We start from the raw sequence: 19,228 nt of genomic DNA, 5'->3' as shown, positions 1-19,228 counted from the left end.
TGGCCTCCCCTGCCCCGTCTGGCCCCTGCCCCGTCTGGCCTCCCCTGCCCCGTCTGGCCACCCCTGCCCCGTCTGGCCTCCCCTGCCCCGTCTGGCCTCCCCTGCCCCGTCTGGCCTCCCCTGCCCCGTCTGGCCTCCCCTGCCCCGTCTGGCCTCCCCTGCCCCGTCTGGCCTCCCCTGCCCCGTCTGGCCTCCCCTGCCCCGTCTGGCCTCCCCTGCCCCGTCTGGCCTCCCCTGCCCCGTCTGGCCTCCCCTGCCCCGTCTGGCCTCCCCTGCCCCGTCTGGCCTCCCCTGCCCCGTCTGGCCTCCCCTGCCCCGTCTGGCCTCCCCTGCCCCGTCTGGCCTCCCCTGCCCCGTCTGGCCTCCCCTGCCCCGTCTGGCCTCCCCTGCCCCGTCTGGCCTCCCCTGCCCCGTCTGGCCTCCCCTGCCCCGTCTGGCCTCCCCTGCCCCGTCTGGCCTCCCCTGCCCCGTCTGGCCTCCCCTGCCCCGTCTGGCCTCCCCTGCCCCGTCTGGCCTCCCCTGTCACCCCTCCCCCATCTGGCCTCCCCTGCCATCAACCCATCCACCTCCACCTCTCTGTGGGATCCCCAGCCCTGGTACCCAAACATCCTCCCTCCCATATCCACCTATGATCTCATGCCTGTGGACCTGTACTCCTCTCCCTGTCCCACTGCCATTTTATTCAGGCGCTTGCCGACTTTTTGATCATAACTTGATGAAGGGTTTGGCTGTGTATCTTGATCTTTACAAATGTGTGACCTGGTGTCTTTCTCTGGAATTGTTTTCACTACAATCACAGTGTCTGCATAACTTTCATGTTTCTCTTCATTGACTTGCTCTCTTTGCTTCTCTCATCGACATGCTGAGCTACTCTAGCATTTTTGTGTAAACCTTTCTAAGGTTCATTTGGTGTAATGCTATCTTTAATTTCATTATTATTAACCTCAGCTTTTACTAAATGATGTTTAATAAAAGCTCACATTAATAACTATTAAGCTATCATATTTCAGTGAATCCTAACTTTTTTTTTTACAAGTTCTTTCGGAAAGGAAATCTGATTTATATCTTGTTCAGGCTATTTGCAACGCTACACTCCCAGAAATTGCCAACTATTCTGTCCATGTTGACCAAAATGTCCCACTTGCACTCATCCCACCTGCCAACATAGGCCCATAACCCTCTAAGCCCATCCTATCGATGTTTTTGTCCAAATGTTTCTTGAACGTTCCAATAGTACCTGCTCCAACTTCCTCCCCCCAACAGGCCGTTCCATGCACCCACCACTCTCTTTTTTCTAAAATGTTATTCCTCGAGTTCCTCCTAAATTCCTCCCCCCTCATCTTAAGGGTGAAGGTTCCATTATTTTCATGTAATACTACATTCAGAATGTAACATATATGAAATTTTTTAACTTGTGTCTACCGTAAGGCAGACAGAGAGTTGCCTCTTTGTCCACTGCCCCGTACATAAACCTATAACACCTTGTGTTCCTGCTTGGTCTCCCCTCTAAGTACTGACCAGTCCTGTTGCTGCTTTACCTTCTGGGATCAGACCATCTCAGGCAATTAGGTGCTACGTCTTCTGGTTACCAGTTCCACTACTCCGGGCAAAAGACTATGCATTCACCCAATCTATTTTTTCTGCAGGTATTCAGTTCAATTAGGAACTGACAATCAATATAAAGGCACCAATATTCCTCCAATTTTAAAAATGTTTTCGGAATTTGATTTGTGTGTGTTTTTCGAGGAGTACCTGTCCAAATAGAGCCAGCTTGTGAAGCAATCAAAATAGTACATTACTGTGTACAGGCAAACTGCTTCTGTCTTCACAGGCTGGAACCTTGGTTACTTTTGCCTTAAGTTACAGACAGCTCAGGTAAAAATAGTTGCTCTTTAACTGAAATTCTGACTGCTCACTGTTGAATACTTCCCCACTCAGCTCAGATACTCGATCTATTTTTAAGAGAGACCATAAGGCAAACCATAAGAAATATGGTTCTAAGTTCTCCAGTCCCAACAAATTCTGATGAATCTTCTCTGTGCCACTTCAACTTCTTTCCTGTGTTTATTCATTCACTGCCTTTTCTTTCTCCAGGTTTCAGCCGGAGCATCGTTGCTGTGTATAGTACTTGCATGTTGGTTGTCCTGTTAAGAGTCCAATTGAATATAATTGGAGGATACATCTATCTCGACAACGCGGCGGTTGGCAAGAATGGCACGGTAAGTTGGCTCTTGGAACTTGAAACAAAAAAAAAGCAAACACCTGGAAAACCATGACTGGAAATAACCTGAAAAAGCTGAAAATACCCAGTGGGACCCAAAAAGAACTCAAAAGGAACCCACGAACAACGCTTCACTTGTGAATCTTTTGGGTGTCATCGACTGCATCCAGTGTTCCCGTTGTAGACTCCTCTACATTGGAGAGACTGGATTGGGAGATTGTTTCGTCGAGCACCTTCGCTCTGTCCGCTGCAATTGCAGGGACCTTGGGGAAGAGAGTTAACCTCCCAGAGGCCAACCACTTCAATTTCACATCTCACTCCCGTGTCGACATGCCCATAATCTCGTGCACCCCCACTTGGGCACTCTCCAACTTTGACTCCCCATTCTCCCTCTCTTCCCCATCCCTCTATCTCCTTTCCTCCACATTCCTACTTCCTTTATTTCAGAGACCTATTTCCTCCACCCCTCACCTCCCCCCCATATCCACCTCTTGCCTGTACTCCGCCCCCCCCCTCCACCATTTTATTCAGGTGTCTATCTGCTTTTTGCTCGAACCTCAGGCATGAAAGGTTGGTTATGCATCCTTGCCGTAAAGAATGCTGCATGACCTGCTGAGGTTCACCACCACTTCAGAGCATTAAATAGGCTGACTGCAGTTTGTATTTGGCATAAATAACTGATTCCAGCCACATCACAGCTGTGTTATTTGAAACCAATCCACTGAATGAGATGTTAATAGTGCAGGCAGCCAAAGACAGAGGGGAGATTTAGGGAAGGAGCTGAGGAGCCTTGGACCTTAGCACCTGAAGACAGGGCTGATTTAAATTTACATTTAGATGTACAGCATGGTACAGGCCATTACAGCCCCACAAACTTGTGCCACCGAATTACACCCAATTGACCTACAACCCCTGGTAGAATCGAACGGTGGGAGGAAAGTGGAGCCCCCGGAAAAACCCACGTAGGCACAGGAAGAAATGTAAACTCCTCATAGACAACATGGGATTCGAACCCAAGTCCTGAGAGCTGGTGCTATAACAGTATAATGCTAACTGCTACACCAGCCTTTCTGTTGAAAGGCACACTAGTTCCATGGAAGAAATGACAGGGAGACGTGCGCGACCTTCTGCTGACGCTCACCTCGGCTGCTCATTTGTATAATGCCCCCACCTCCACGCTAATCAGTGCCTTGGCTCGGCCTGATGTCTATCATAGGTTCCAGGGGTAGTTCCGGACCAATTAACAGAATGATTGGTGAGGGGTGATTGTGATGTCGGCGGGTGGATGGACTCGAGGGGGGGGTGCACCTGCTCGCCTCTCCTGTCAAATCACCAACTGGTGGTGGTGGTGATGCTTGATGTCACTTCTGCACGCACAGCCAATCTATGGGCGAAACCCCTATTGTGGCACTCAGTGGGGGTTGTGCCCATCCTTGCCTGTCAGTCAGCAGTCCACTCATCTGCACATGGCCAATCATCTCCAGATGAAGGTTCTCTTCTCCCCCACACCCCCCTAACCATTTTGACATTGGTGGGAGTACAGGCTCCTGCCACCTTGTCTGTCAGTAGCCACCTGGACCAACTACTGAGCGGAGACCACCCCCCACCCCCCACATTGTGACATCAGAGGGGATCCTATTGATTAAGTGTGAATTGGAGGCCACAAAATGATTGCAATGTGGAGAATTGGTGAATGTATTTCCTTTCTTACAATTCTTGTGCAGATACCAGGTCTTTTAAACTAATTGACAAATGGGATTCCACAGTTTCCAAGTGCTCCCCAAAAGGGTTCTGTGAGCTAAAAAGTTTGGGACGCCCTGTGCTACACTAACCATGCTGACCCGTGCTTGTAGTGGGTGATTAAATTGAGGGCAGTTTAATCTATCTGCTTGGATGTCTCTAGAGGGTGGTAGAGCTGGAGGGATGCGATCCTGGAGGGACTTTGTAAACAAGCATGAGGATTTACTGCAACCATGTTCAATTACGACTTTTTGTAGACTGCCTCAATGGAAGGTCTTGCAACTGCGATTTCTAGAATTTTGTCTTCCTTTCATAGATACAGGTCTAAGGATGGATCAGTCTCCAGAAGTAGATGTGTTGCATCCTTGGGTCCTCAAAGAAGCAACGGTAGAGATTGTGGAGGCATTGGTAATGATCTTTCAGGAATCAATAGATTCTGGCATGGTCCCATAGGACTGAAAAATGCCACCCTACTATTCAAGAAGGGAGTGAGGCAGCAGAAACGAAATTATAGGCCAGTTAGTCTGATGCCAGTGGTTGGGATGATGTTGGAGTCGCCTGTAAGCGATGAGGTTACGAAGTGCCTTGCATGGTTTCCTTGAGGGAAAAATCTTGGCAAATCTATTGGAATTCTTTGAGGAACTGACAAGCAGTTTGAAAAAGGGGAATGCGGTGGATGTTGTGTATTTGGATTTTCACAAGGTGCCACACATGAAGCTACCTCATCAGTTCATGGCAAAACAGAAAGCATACTAGTGTGGGTAGAGCACGGACAGATTGGCAAGAAGCAGAGAGTTAGAATACAGGGATCGTATTCAGATTGACCACCCGTCTCTAGTGGTGTTCCACAGGGGTTGGGGTTGGGGCCGCTCCTTTTTATGTTGATGATGGAATGAATGGCTTTGTGGCCAAATTTGCAGATAAATTCCTATCAATAACATTTCTGTGAATACACTATTTAAAAATAATTAGTGGAAAAGAAAAGAAAAAGTGAGGTATGGTTCATTGCCCATGCAAAAATCTGATGATGGAGGGGAGAAAGCTGTTTTTTGTGGGCGTCTTTAGGCTCCTGTATCTCCTTCCTAGTGGTAGCAGTGTGAAGAGGGCATGGCCTGTATGGTTGAGGGTCCTTGAGGGTAGGGTCTGCTTTCTTGAGATACCTCATCTTGTAGCTGCCCTTAATGGAGTGGAGATTGATGGCCATGGTAGAGCTGGCCATGTTCAGAACTCTCTGTAGTCTTTTCCCACCCTGTGCACTGGCACCTCCATCACAGAGAAGGATGCAACCAATCAGAATGTCCTTCTCGGTACTGTTATGAGCCCAGAGGACCCCAAAACCCAGCAGCAATAGATATTCACTAAGACAAATGGTTACTTGAACAAAAGTTGCTTTTAATCATCTTTAAATATGAAAATAGAATCAAACTTTAACGTATCGCTATTGACTTGCATAACCTAACTTAACCCCCTTCTAATTCTAAGCGCACGTGTATGTAATGTGTGTGTAAGTTCGGAAAAGTTCTTTGGTTCACAGTCCAATCTCACTTCTCACTCCTCACTCCTCCAAGTTCACTGGTTGCAGGCAATTCTTATACTGTGAACAGAATTTAACATTTATAAAGTTCACCAGACTTTGGTGCTTAAAAGGTAAATGGTTACCGCTCAGGTATTCAGAGAGAGATTTGTTGTTCCAGGACACCCACAACTGATGTACTTCCATCAGTCACTTAGGTGTCTTGCTGACGAAACTTTCCCCTTCGGGGTTCTCCAGATGATAATCTCTTTCTTTCAGGTCATCACAGAGTTCCTTTCTGTTTCACTTATTCCAAGTGAAACATTAGGCAGCCAGTCCTCTCCTCTTGCATGAACCACAAACACTTTGACCAGGCTGAAGTAAGCACTCACAACCCATCTTCCAAATGGGGCTTTCCAGCTTATCCTGTTCCAGCCCCAGCTTCTATTACTGCCTGTAACACTGTAGAAGTAATCTCTCTTCCCCCCCCCCCCTCTCTCTAAGAGAAAGCCTGTTTCACTCTCTGCTTGCAAAACCACATGACCCTCTTAGAACATCTCCAGACAGAAGGCGGCTCTGACTAGATCTTTCAGCTGTTGCCTTTTGTAGCCAACAATCCATTAGTTAAGTCTCTTGAGCACTCTTTGAAACTCTTGCAAAAGCTGTGGAGCCCATATGTCTAGCATGGGGCAGAGCTCCAGCATTCTAAATAAGATCTGCTTTAAAGTGCTTGTATGTCACCTACTCTAACAAACCTTTCCCAATTTATCTCCCAAAAAACATATTACTCTTGTCACAGTACACCATGTAGAAATTTTCAGTACATGGAGCAATAAACCCTTCGGTAACAGGCCTTGAAAATCACTGGTGATGCAAATGTATTGTAAGCATGACTAAAGATAACCTCAGCAGTATTTTGATACTGCATAATGTGGCACGAGATCACAGTACGTGTACCATACAAAGCCATGCAATATTGTCTGTTACCTGCCCTAGATTTTGCCTCCGCTCCTCCAGCATTTTGTGTGTTGCTCCAATTTTCCAGCATCTGTAAACTTGTTTGCCAGTGAAAACATTATTGCCCACATTCCCTCCCAGTTGTCAGTAACCCTTCCTGAGAAGACTGAAGCGGGCAATGCTACCGGCCGCCATTATGTCGACCTTCTATAGGAGCTCTGTTGAGAGCGTCCTGGCCAACTGCATCACAGTGTGGTACGGTTGCTGCAGAGAAATGAATGTAAGGTCAATCCACAGGTCCATGAGCGTGGCAGAGAGGTTCACTGGAGTCTCCCTCCTCCCATTGACGTGATCTACCGGGATTGTTGTTGGAAGAGGGCGCGCAAAATCATTGAGGACCCCTCCCGCCTGCACATCTTTCAGCTGCTTCCATTGGGCAAGAGATGCAGGAGGATCAGTGCCAGCTCCACCAGGATGAGGAAGAGGTTCTCTCTGGCAGAGAGAATGTTGAACAACCAGAGGAGCTGCTCACACTAACCATCTCAGACGTGTGTGTACAGATGAAATACTTGTTCATCATGTGCATTGTCTGTGTGTTATGTCTGGTTCAGAGTCCAAAGCCAATCCCAGTAAAGAGTGAGCCGCAGGAACTCAGTGGATCAAGCAGCTTCAGTGGGAGAGCAAGAATTCTTGACATTTCGGGCTGGGATCATGCACAGAAAACAGGCCATTTGACCCTTCTAGCGTGTGCTGACCATTATTCTGCTACTCCCATTCTCCTGCCCCCATTCCAGAAACCTTCAGACCTTTCTCGTCCATGTATCTATTCTTAAAACTCAAGATAAAGCCCTCATTCACCACATCAAATGGCAGCCCGTTTCCCCCTCCCACCACTCTTGAGTGAAGATGCTTTCCCCTAACGTTCCCCCTAAACCTTTCCCCTTTCAGCTTAAAACTACGACCTCTTGTATTTACCTCTTCCATCTCAGTGGAAAAAGTGTACTCGCATCCACTCTGTCGATACCCCTCATGATCTTATAAACCTCTATCAAATCTCCCCTCGTTCTTCTTAGCTTCAAGGAATAAAGTCCTAACCTGTAACTCAACTCCTGAAAACCTGGCAGCCTCATCGATGACTTAAACAACTTCAACAACATCCCAACTCCTATACTCAGTACTTTGATTTATAAAGGCTTAGATGCCTTCATCAAGACTCTCCAATAAGCTGGCAGCAAATAAAAAATCAAACTCTGCCCATGCTCGACATGTTGAGCAGGTAGTGAATAGCAAAAGATTAGACTTGCATTGAAAGAGCACTTTGCATGCTATTACTGGAGAGGGCAGCATAACAGTGCAGCTGGTAGTGTCAACTTCTTGATGCCACATTCAATCCTGTCCTCTAGCACTGTTTTTGTGGAGTTTGCAAGTTTTTCCTGCAATCATATGTATTTCCCCCGGGTGCTCTGGTTTTCTTCCCCATTCCAAAGTTGAGTCAAGGGCAAGTGAGGACAACTTCAGGATTGAAGGGCATTCATTTAAAACAGATGCAGAGGAATTTCTTTGGCAGGAGAGTGGTGAACCTCTGGAATTTACTACCACGGGCAGCTGTGGAGGCCAGGTCATTGCGTGTATTAAAGGCAGAGGTTGATAGGTATCTGAATAATCAGGGTGTCAAGGGTTATGATGGAGCGAAGGCAAGGGAGTGGGCCTGAGTAGGAGAGGTATTTACATTTGAGAGTGTAAGTGTAAATGGGCTATTTTTTCCACTGAGGGTAGGTGAAATACAGAGTAGAGGACATGGGTTAAGGGTGAAAGGGGAAAAAATTTAGGGGAACATTAGGGGGGAGTTCTTCGCACACAGTGTGAAGTGAGCTACTGGCTGAAGTGGTGAATGTGGGTTCAATCTTGACAGTTAAGAAACATTGGGATAGGTCCACGACGATCTGGGTGCAAGCCATTGGGACTTGAATGGATAATGGTTCAGCACAGATTAGATGGGCTGAAGGGCCTCTCTGCTGTAGTGTTCTACGGACATGAAGGATATCCTTGACAGATGTTCTGACTTGCTCTGGCAACCCTCCAGCAGTCACTATTACTGTGTTGGTTACTTGGTCCTTTGTGTTGCAGACACCGTTAGCCCCTCCTGAGGTTCAGCAACAATACTTGGCCAGTATACAGCACCTTCTTGGAGATGGTAAGTGTAATCTTTACTTTTATCATGCATCATGTTACTTTCAAACTTTCATGCACAAATCAAGGTTCCTTTTTTTGTCATATAATTATACATTAAAAATGTAACGTGCATGGTTCATTTGAACTTTTGCCTAACATAAGGCAAAGAGTAGCCATTATTATTACCCAGTGCCCCTTGCAGTAAAAAAGACAAAGTTCCTTCAGATGTGCTGAGTGTCCGTGACATTGCCTCCAGCACTCCCACAGCCTCTGCAGCCGAACAGACTCCAGTTCGATCCCTCGGCAATCCAAGCACCAGATCCAAACCTCCAATGTAATCAAGAAAACTTTAATGCCAGCGACCTTTCGGATGCCCTTCTCGCCCACAACACCCTCTTAAAACTCAACAACAATACCTGGCTCCCGCAGCCCATGTGTGTCCCTCAAACGCAAGTCGCCCGCAGCCTGTGTTGGGCGAGTGCCTCAGCTGCAGCACTCCTCACTCACCCACTGCCGTAGTCACTGTCCTGTAGGTGTTTTGTTGGGAAAGTGTCAGTTTCGGGATGGGGGGGGGAGTTCAATCAAATGTAACTTTATTATCACAATAATTAATAAGAGACAATTTATAAGAGAGCTTGGGAACATTCGTGCACAATTTATAAGGGAGCGTGGGAAGAGATTGTAATGGGAAACCAGCGGGAGAACGTTACTACACAATTATTAATTGGCACAGCCGATGCAGACATTCACACACTAAACAGGGGTTATGCACAGCCTCCCGGACCCCTGAATAAGAGGAGGTGGATCTGGTACCACTGTACTCAAAGGGGCATATGCATCCCCTCGGACTCCTGATCAGTTGAGAACTGCGGGTCTGCTGCCAGTATTGATCTATACCTCAGCTCAGCTTCAGTGCTATCACCACAAGACAGAGAGAGGAGTGTCCTCTGTGCTCCAGCCAATAAAGGATGCTAGGTGATTTGAATCAGCCAATGGTAAGGTGTGCACTGACCATTGGTCTGATCTCAATCTTAATCGAATCTCAATCTGCAATTCGTAACTTTGTCTTTAACTTCGTAACTTTGAGCGGAACAAAAAGTATACCACACGCTGACAGGTGATGTGACTTCCAAATGAGTTTCAGGCAGGGAGGCCACGCCTCCTCCAGACACAACAGGAGGGTCATCTTCTCTGATGCCCCTTCTCAACGAAAGTTGGGGGAGGGAGGGTGTTCTTTCCTGCACCGGTTCACCGCTCCCAGGAGTCTGCTCACCCTCGTGATCACTGCTGAGTGCAGACGCCGCCATCTTGGGCCCGGACTCTGCCGTTGCAAGATTTTACTTACCAACCGCATCAGCTCCTTTAACAGGCTGTTTGAAGCCAGTATGGCATTAGGATCGGGCGGTTGAAATCTTCGGAGCAGCACTGTGTCTTGTCTCTCCCGGGTCAATCAAGCGCATTCCAAATCTGCTGATACACAAAGGGTCCATTGGCATTAGAAAACGGCACTCGCAGGAATCTATCAGGTTCGTTGATTGGTTAAGCAGGAGTGGCAGAATTCAGTGGTCTTGTTTATCATATCAATGGAAGCAGCAGAGTGACGGATAGAAGAAAGCAGGATGGAAAGAGGACTATTTATCATTCACATTTAGAACATTGCACGAACGTGAAGTAATAAATGGGGTTATTCAAAGGGAAGATTTAAGTAGACAGATTAAGATGCAGTTACTGGAAGGATATGTGCCATACGGAACGATAGAGATTTAGTTTAATTTGACATCATGTTCAGCACAGACGTAGTGTGCTAAAGGACCTATTCCTGTTCTGTTCAATGAGAAAGTGAAATTAAATATTAAAAAATATGTGAGGGAATCCAATACCTCACTGCTCCCCTTCTGCATACCCTGCTGCTCTCAAGGTATGAATGAAATCCAACCCCTTCCTCCTCCCTCCCCCACCCCCCATCCCCCTCCCACCTTTTTATTCCGGCGCCATTTTGTCCATACCTTGAAAAAGTCCGGATCCAAAACCTTTACTTCCTATCGTTCAGCCATTCATAACGGGGGCCATAGCGCTTTTAAGGGGAGACATGGACTTAAATCATAAAATGTTTTTTATGTAGTTGGAGTACAGACTACTTCACAGGGAAGGGGACCCATAAACTTTGAGCAGAGTCCAAAGCCAAAAGAAGGTTGTGAATGGCTGCTCTAGATCCTGTCCATTACCTGGTGAGTTTCTCCAGCACTTCTGTACATTGAATCTAATGCCATACATTTTTCAGGCAGAAAGGATGTCACAGTTTGTCTAATTTGGTGATTCTCAACCTTTATCTTTCCACTCACCTTCCACTTTAAGTAATCTCTATGCCATAAGTGCTCTATGATGAGTAAGGGATTGCATAAGGTGGGATGTGAGTGGGAAGGGAAGGTTGAGAACCACTGCTCTAGACCCAATTGTGACTGAAATATTTTGCTTAAGAAAAATTGTCGTTGACCCATTTCCTTTGGAGTTCTGAAACCGTGCACATAACGAGTCAATGAGGGACGATTAAAACAGGGGTTTTCAAACTTTTTCTTTTCCACCCACGCACCACCTCAAGCAATCCCTTACTAATCACAGAGCACCTATGGATTACTTATGGTGGTACGTGAATGGAAAGAAAAAGGTGGAGAACTACTGGAACTCCATGTGGTAATTAAAATTCAGTTATTGCTTGTCAAACTTTGGCTTTCCAGCAAGAATGGTTCCCACTGAACTGACGGTTGTCAGAGTGTCTGTGAAGACTGCAATGGTGCACTTTGCGAAGTGGGAAGATGTCACTGACACACCGGCTCCTCTGTTATTACAACCACGAGCAGATGAGTGCCAATGTCACTGTGGGATGTCTTGCCTGGTGGTGCCTGGAATAAGCAGCTGACATTGAGTGAGCCTGGAGTGCAGAATTGGACAAGGCGTTTTTAAATTTAAATTTAGACATACAGCACAGTAACAGGCTCTCCAGCTCTGAGTTTTTAAGGCTGGGAGAAAACCTGAGCTCCCAGAGGAAACCCGCACAGACGCGGGGTGAGCATACAAACTCCCTACAGACAGCACCGGATCGCTGGTGTATCATAACGTGCTGACCGTGGCACCCCAAATGATACCACTGCAGTTAACTTCCCTCCTTCCCCTAACTTTTTATTCAGGTGCCTGCCTGCTTTTTGCTCATACTTTGACAAAGGGCTCAGGCCTGAAACATTGGTTCCAATATCTTTGCCCTGCTATGGACACTGCTGAGTTTTTCCAGCAGTTTTGGTGTATTTAATTCAATCCTGACCCTATATTTAATTCAATCCTGACCCTGAACCCACTGGGTTGTTATTTAAATGCCATCTGATTCACTAGGGTCCTGCGTCGTCTCGAGTCTGACTCCAGATCTAACATGCAGTTCCCTCCTCACTGTCTGATTAAAATGCCCAGATCGAGTGGTCCGCATTCCAAATCTGCTGATACACAAAGGGTCCATTGGCATTAGATGGTTTGCTGCAGCTCGTCCGTGGCAACGACAAATCTTACTGCTATCATAAGATGTGAAGCAAGGCTGTAAACTTGATGACCAAAAAGAAAATAATTAGCAGTAAATGAGAACATCTGCAGATGTTGGGGTCGGTTGCTCTACACAAAAGTGCTGGGAAACTCAGCAGGTCACACAGCATCTGGAAGGTTAAGTAAAAAGCAACTAATGTTTCACAAAAGTGCTGGGAAACTCAGCAGGTCACACAGCATTCACAAGAAGTAAAAGGCAGTGTCAAGATTCCTTTATTCTGCAATAGCACTGACCATGCAATATTGCACAAAATTGCCTTCTGCACGCCGTAAGGCAGACAATATCACTATTCGTGTCACTCCTTACATGTGCGAGAGAAAGAGAAACAGAGAGTCCCTTCAGAATCATTGAATGTCTGTGGATTCGCCTCCTGCAACCTCTGCACAGACTTCTGTTCAATTCACGGGCAACCCGAGCTCCAGGTCCAAACCTCCGACACAGTCAAGAATCCTTCAGCGTCTGAGGCCCTTTGAGAGCCTTTCCTGCCCTCCGCACCCTCTCGATTCCCAGCTCAGATTCCTAGTTCCTATAGGCTAGTCTCCAGCAGCCAGAGCAGGGCCTTCAAAGGCGTGGATCCCTCTGCCACCGAGCCCCTTGCTGGTATGCCATTGTGTAGGGTCATCTCCACCACCTGAGAGCGCTCCTGTGAACAGCAGCCAGCAATGGCAACTTCCAGATTCAGCTACAGAATCTAAGTGCCAGGTACACAAGAGAAGACAGCTGTTCCCCAAGGCAAGAGCAGCAGATGCTGGAGCTACTGCTTAACAGTTCTATCCTTTCAGGGCATTCACCAGACCACACAAACTTCTAACCATGACTTGGTTTTGCTTCTTCCATCCGATTCCCACAGGTTTGAATGAACTGATAACGGTGGTGAAGAAAGCTGTACAGAATGTGATTGGGAGGTAAATATCATGGTACTTGCTACTGTTCCAACTGCGCTGATGGCAGTTTACCTTCACTAACTATTTTTGATTGTTTAATATCATGGAGATTATTGATTCAGCTCTATCATTGTTGTTAAATTAATTTTTAAAAATTAAATTTAAATTCAGAATTTAAAAAAAATTTAGACATACAGCAAGGTAACAAGCCCTTTCCCCCCACAAGCCCGTGCCACCCAATTAACCTAGACCCCTGATACGTTTTGAATGGTGGGAGGAAAACAGAGCCCCTGGGGAAAACCCATGCAGACACAGGGAGAATGTACAAACTCTGTACAGACAGTACGGGATTAGAACCCCGGTCCCGATTGCTAACAGCATTGTGTTAACCGCTATGTTAACCGTGCTGCTCATTTTAGACTATTTGGTGTCACAAGGGCATTTAGCCTTCATGGTTTAGGTGCATGCATTCTTGGCTCTCCTATCACAACTGGGTCTCCGTGTTGACATTCTGTGGCTCTGCTCAGTTAAGCCGCATCCAGTGTGCTGAGGTGTCTCACCACAGAAACTTGTTGATGGTCTCCAACAACAAGTGTATGTTGAATACCTTTGTTCAGTCTATCAATTTCTAGACCACAGACCTGATGATTTGAAAGCACGGTTTAGGACATAAGAATTGTTCTGCACGGAACAGGCCATTGGCCCCAACCCATCTCTACAACCAAATTGGCATTCTCATTCACCTGCCTTTGGTCCTCGTCCTTCAAAATCCATATGTCCAAATGTCTTTTGAATGTCAAAATTATACCTCCTTCTATAGCTTCCTCTGGCAGATGCCGTACCCTATGCCAGAAATGAACCACTCTCTAAGTCCATCTTAAATCTTTCCCCTCAGTGTGAAAAAAAATTACAACATGGTAGAAGCCGATTCCAGCCATTGAAACCCGTGCCCAATTACACCCATTTAAACTACCAACCCTGTATGTTTTTGAGGGTGGGATAAAACCAGAGCACCAGGAGGAACCCCATCCAGGTCACGGGGAGCATGTACAGACAGTGGATTGGAACCTGGATCGCTGGTGCTGTAATAGCGTTGGACTAACCATGTCGCCCCAATGTCTAGGGTAGTTCTAACTTGATCTACTTTGGAGGGAAAATATTCCCAATTCATCCATGTCCCTCATTGTTTTATAAACCTTCAGAAGATCACACCATATCCTCCTAAAATTAAAAAAGCAACAACCATTTCATATGTATAAGTCTTCCAGTTGTGGCAACGTTCTGGTGAATCTTTTTTGCACCCATTATCTTACTGATAAGCTGAACGACCAGAACTACATGCAGTACCACAAGTGTGGTCTCACCAATGCCTTGTACAGCTATACCACAAGGTCCTAATTTTTGTACTCCATATTTGGCACACTTGCAGGGTGTGCCACCCTGTTCACCCGAGTTGCCTTTTAGGGAACTATGCACCTAGTTCTCTTTGTTCCTCAACATTCTCGACGGCCCTGCCATTTGCTGTGCAAGTCCTGTGCTGGTTTGGCTGATCAGAGAGCATTTTAAAAAGTTTTGCACTTTTTTAAAAAGTGCAAAAGCTGCACGTCGCACATCTTGGGGTTAAATTCCATTTACCACTCGTTGGCCCACCTTCCCCATCGATCGAGATTCTGTAAACTTGGATATCCTGCCTCACTGTCCATGTTGTTGGTCCTGGGTGATGGTGTGAAAAAATATTTAAAAGTACAGTAGCAAGGTGGAGAGGATAGTTCTGAGAAAGAGGGAAGGCTATGGATGACGTGACAAGGGGCTTTGGGGCAGTGGGGGTGGAGGGAACCAGAATCAGTGGCCATCCATAAATCCATTCAGGAATTATTGGAAAACCTATCCCAGAGTTTATTAAGAATATGAAGCAAGCACAAAGGGTTAACAGCAGCAGATTTTTGAGTGAATCTGGCTTATTGTTCGAGAGAGAGAGAGAGAGAAATAAAAGACGCGGTGATGCGTGGGAAGAAGCAGGTTTTGAGGATTGTACAGAGCTTGACCATCTGCTACCATTGCAGTGCTACATTTGCTGGCTTTGCTGTGTGTGATGCGGTCGATTGTTAACGGCCAACCCATTTTCCACCACACAGCCTGTCGCTGAAGCAGAGCGTGTCACTGCAGGAGTTGGAACAGTATCTGGGTGAAATCCGGCACCAGGTTGAACGCCCCATCAACTCCACTGCACCAGAGATGGTCGTGACCAAGTCCCCACTGTGCAGCTACTTAATCCCCGATGAGGAAACCACCTTGTCCTCCCAGGTGAGGCTCACTAATTGAGTATTGCTCTTGACATGTTGTACTGATCTCACTGGGAAACACGTACCCACTGTCAGACATTGCTGGTCCTCTCACTTGTTTGCTCTGCTGGAACACCAATCTGTGTTCGATTATCGAGCAGCTAAAGTAACCGTCATAATCCTCCCTGAGGAACTTTAATCCACTGTCATTTCCCTAGCTGGTGGAAAGGATTTTCATACAGTGCAGTCATATAACCTCTGAGAAGCCGAGATCATGCCTACACTTTGACACACATTTACCTTCATCCTGTTTAATTCCCACATTGCCTCCCCTATCCCCAAATTCTACCATTTACCTGCACACAATGACCCAGAAGACAAAGGAGCAAAAGCAGACCATTCGGCCCGTCAAGTTCATTCCGGTGGTTGCAAATTCCAGAATTGCTCCACCGCTGTTTTAAATGGGTGCCCTTTGAACCTGAAACTCCCCCTATCGTGTCTTAGGGATGGGAAAATAAGCCAGAGCACCCGGAGGAAACCGATTTGGTCACAGGGAGAACATGCAAACTCCATATCGACAGCGCCAGAGGTCGGGATCGAACTCGGGTGGCTGAGGCTGTGAGGCGGCAGGCTTAACCACTGTGCCACTGGCTGATCACCAGTTGTGTTCTCACTGAATTACTCAGCTGTCATTGGGGACATCACAGGGAGCGATATTGCACAAATGAGTGATCAGATGCTGCAGCTGCTGTGGGGTGCAGGGGGCTGACCTTTAGCTCTTCCTTCCTTCTGACACAGCATCTTTCCAACCCCCAGCCCTCCTTCCAAGTTTAAACCCAGCCAGATTAACTCATGTCCTCCATTTGTGCTCCCATGCGTTTTCCGCTGAGATCTTGAGTTTTTGTTTCGTACGAAAGAGCAGTGCATTCACCTTGACATCTGAACTCTGCGACATGCACTGACACCTTGAATAGACTTGAGAGAGGTCTACAAGATTTTGAGAGGCAAAGATAGGTTAGAGAGCCAGCACCTTTTTCCTAAGGCAAGAGTGAGGGGAGGAAAGTTTAGGGGCACCTGCAGTGCATTGCCAAGGAGGTGGTGGAGGCTGAAACAGCAGGGTCATTTAAAAGACTTCAAAGTCTAGGCAAGTGGATACAAGAAAAATAGAGGGTTATAGGTGTGAGGTAGGCAAGGTTTAATTTGTTGAATAGGTTTCTATTAGTCGGCATAACATCCTTGGCCAAAGGGCCTGTACTATGGTGTAATGTTCTTGGTTTCTCTGATGCACTCTCCCTTTTTCTTGCTCTTTCTTGATCTTCCTTGACATCAGTACTTGCAGGATACTTTGTTCTTTGAGTATCAGAGTCTTGGTGTGGGTGAGAGAATTTATATTAAAACTCTCCCCCATTTAGCCGAGCCAAGGAAACCTACAGCTTCTGTCTGTGGTCTCCTGCATGGTTGCAAGACCAGCTGGGGGGGAGCACCTTGTCTGTCTGGATGCTTTGTAGCCTGTGGGACGTGATGTCGAATCTTCAAACTTTAGATTACTTTGATTCGTTCTTTTTGCATCAGAAATGGCCCAATTATTAGTTGGAATTTAGGAGAATGAGGGGGAAAATCTCATTGCAATATTTCAAAGATTAAAAGGTGGTTTCCCATGGTGGGAGAGTCCAGGGCAAGTGTGAGTGGAACTTGAGGATTGAAGGGCGTCCACTTTGAACAGTGATCCGGAGGAATTTCTTCTGCCAGAGGGTGGTAAATCTGTGGATTTGTTAGCATTATCAGTTGTGGAGGCTGGGTCATTGGGTGTATTTAAGGGGGAGATCGATAGGTTCTCAATTAGCCAGGACATCAAAAGTTATGGGGGGGGAGAAGCTGGGCAGTGGAGCTGAGATGGATCAGTTCATGATTAAATTGTGGGGAAGACTCGATGGACTGAATAGTCTATTTCTGCTCCTATGTCTCATTATAATGCCATCTTTTTCTTCATACAGTCTGGTGTAGTTGTCAGGTCGCCGTAGGCCAGTCTACACATTGCACAGATATCAGCAACTTCTCCTTTCTTTTTTCTTTTTTCTTTGGCTTGGCTTCGCGGACGAAGATTTATGGAGGGGGTAAATGTCCAAGTCAGCTGCAGGCTCGTTTGTGGCTGACAAGTCCGATGCGGGACAGGCAGACACGGTTGCAGCGGAAAATTGGTTGGTTGGGGTTGGGTGTTGGGTTTTTCCTCCTTTGCCTTTTGTCAGTGAGGCTCTGCGGTCTTCTTCAAAGTTTGAGAGTGAGTGAGGTGGGTGGGGGTTCTGTGAAATGGCAGAGCTGTGAGGACTGCAGCCTCACAGCACCAGAGAGCTTCATTGCTGGCCTCTTCTCCATGTTGTTCTCCTTGTGGGTACCCTCCAGAATATATTCAAACAAGGGGCAAGCTCTTATGTGGAGATCAATGACAAAGAGTATCAGTGTTTGATGGACAGGGGTTTAGGGGGTCAGAGGACAGTCCCGGGAGGGTCTCTGTTGGAGCGGAGGCTGGAGGGGCACTGGTGGCGAATCCACGGACGCTCTGTGTGTCTCTGAAGGGATTCTCTTTTGCTTCTCTTTCTCTCACTGTTCTGGGCACCGGGCAATGCTAATGGTGTCTCTTTGTTTGTTTAACGGCAGGTAAAAGGAAATGTTGTGTACATTTCAGTTTTTATATTATTACATGACAATAAAATTAATCTTGAAACGTGGGAGGGAACAAGTTATAGGGCTCCAGGGAAACCAGTAAAGGTTGATGGGTAATCTGCAGGGAACCGACATGGATTCAGTGAGCTGAATGCCCTTCTGAATGAGTAAATCAGTAAGAACGTTCTTCACTGTACTCGTTCCCCAAACCTGCAACATGGGCCCTTGCACTGCAAGCCCAGGAGTGAGAAGTGATGGACAGACACATTGGGAGGTCCAAACACTTGACCAGGAAATGATGAGTTAGTTATTCTGACGGTCAGTTCCAAGTTCCAGTCACATTCATGGACATCTCCCAGAGGGGAACATCACTCATTCCCTATCAAGCAAGATCAGGGACTCTGGTGACACATGAGAGACGATTGGGGTGGCCGACCTTTTCATTTTTAATTTAGACTTGGAGCACAGAATCAGGCCACTTCGGCCCACGAATACATGCTGCCCAATTAACCGACACCAGCCCCACCCCGGTATGTACTTGTGAATTGAAGTGGCCTGTTTCCGTGCTGTACATCTAAATTAAAATGTAGGCCAACTCTGCTGTAGATGCTCAAATCTGGGATAGCACAGTTAGCTTAACGCAATACTATTACAGCGCCAGCAAAGCGGGTTTGAGTCCTGCTCTGTAAGGAGTTGGTACGTTTTCTCTGTGTCAGTGTTGATTTCCTCCAGGTGCTCTAGTTACCTCCCACCCTTCAAATTGTATGGGAGTTGTACATTAATTGGTGTATTTGGGCAGGGGTTCGTGAGCTGGAAGTCCTGTCTATGTGCTGGATGTCTAAATTAAATTAAGAGTTCCAGCCTGAAGCATTGACCATTCTTTCTCTCCCACTGATACTGCCTGACCTGCTGAGCTCTTCCAGCCGATTATTGCTTTAGAGTCTTGATGTTGGTTTTTGTCCAGAACAGCTACTTCTTGGGTTCGTCTTAATTTCTGCAAATGTAAAGTGCAGACATGGGCCCAGCAATGCCTGCCTGCTTGTTGACTACGTGGAGCAGTCATGTTGATGAGGGAAAGGGAGACTCCATGATACTCCTTGCCACTCTTGTGGTCCATTTGTCTGCAGCAACCGTACCGCACTGTTATGCAGCCGGCCAGGACACTCTAGATAGAAGTCCTGTAGCAGGTTGATACGATGGTGGCCGGTAGCC

General features: G+C 46.8%; 1 protein-coding gene and 1 long non-coding RNA gene across 4 annotated transcripts in view; one reads left to right on the top strand and one right to left on the bottom strand.

Moving 5' to 3' along the window:
* Nucleotides 1-19,228, top strand: part of pex3 (peroxisomal biogenesis factor 3) — a 54,347-nt gene that overhangs the window by 18,282 nt on the left and 16,837 nt on the right. For all 3 annotated transcript variants that reach the window (XM_069930701.1, XM_069930703.1, XM_069930702.1), the window contains 4 exons: nucleotides 2,095-2,219; nucleotides 8,559-8,625; nucleotides 13,040-13,094; nucleotides 15,209-15,377. In XM_069930701.1, the coding sequence (XP_069786802.1) occupies nucleotides 2,095-2,219; nucleotides 8,559-8,625; nucleotides 13,040-13,094; nucleotides 15,209-15,377 (416 nt within the window). The remainder of the gene's footprint in view (nucleotides 1-2,094; nucleotides 2,220-8,558; nucleotides 8,626-13,039; nucleotides 13,095-15,208; nucleotides 15,378-19,228) is intronic.
* On the bottom strand, nucleotides 2,052-3,791 carry LOC138760306 (uncharacterized). The gene is made up of 2 exons (XR_011355527.1): nucleotides 3,659-3,791; nucleotides 2,052-2,144 (listed from the first exon to the last, which is right to left on the bottom strand). It is a non-coding gene; the product is annotated as an uncharacterized lncRNA (long non-coding RNA).

This window comes from Narcine bancroftii, chromosome 4 (assembly GCF_036971445.1).
Source record: "Narcine bancroftii isolate sNarBan1 chromosome 4, sNarBan1.hap1, whole genome shotgun sequence".
NCBI classification, from domain to species: domain Eukaryota; kingdom Metazoa; phylum Chordata; class Chondrichthyes; order Torpediniformes; family Narcinidae; genus Narcine; species Narcine bancroftii.
Note: the sequence above shows the minus strand (reverse complement) of the source record. Positions and strands in the feature narration are given on the sequence as shown.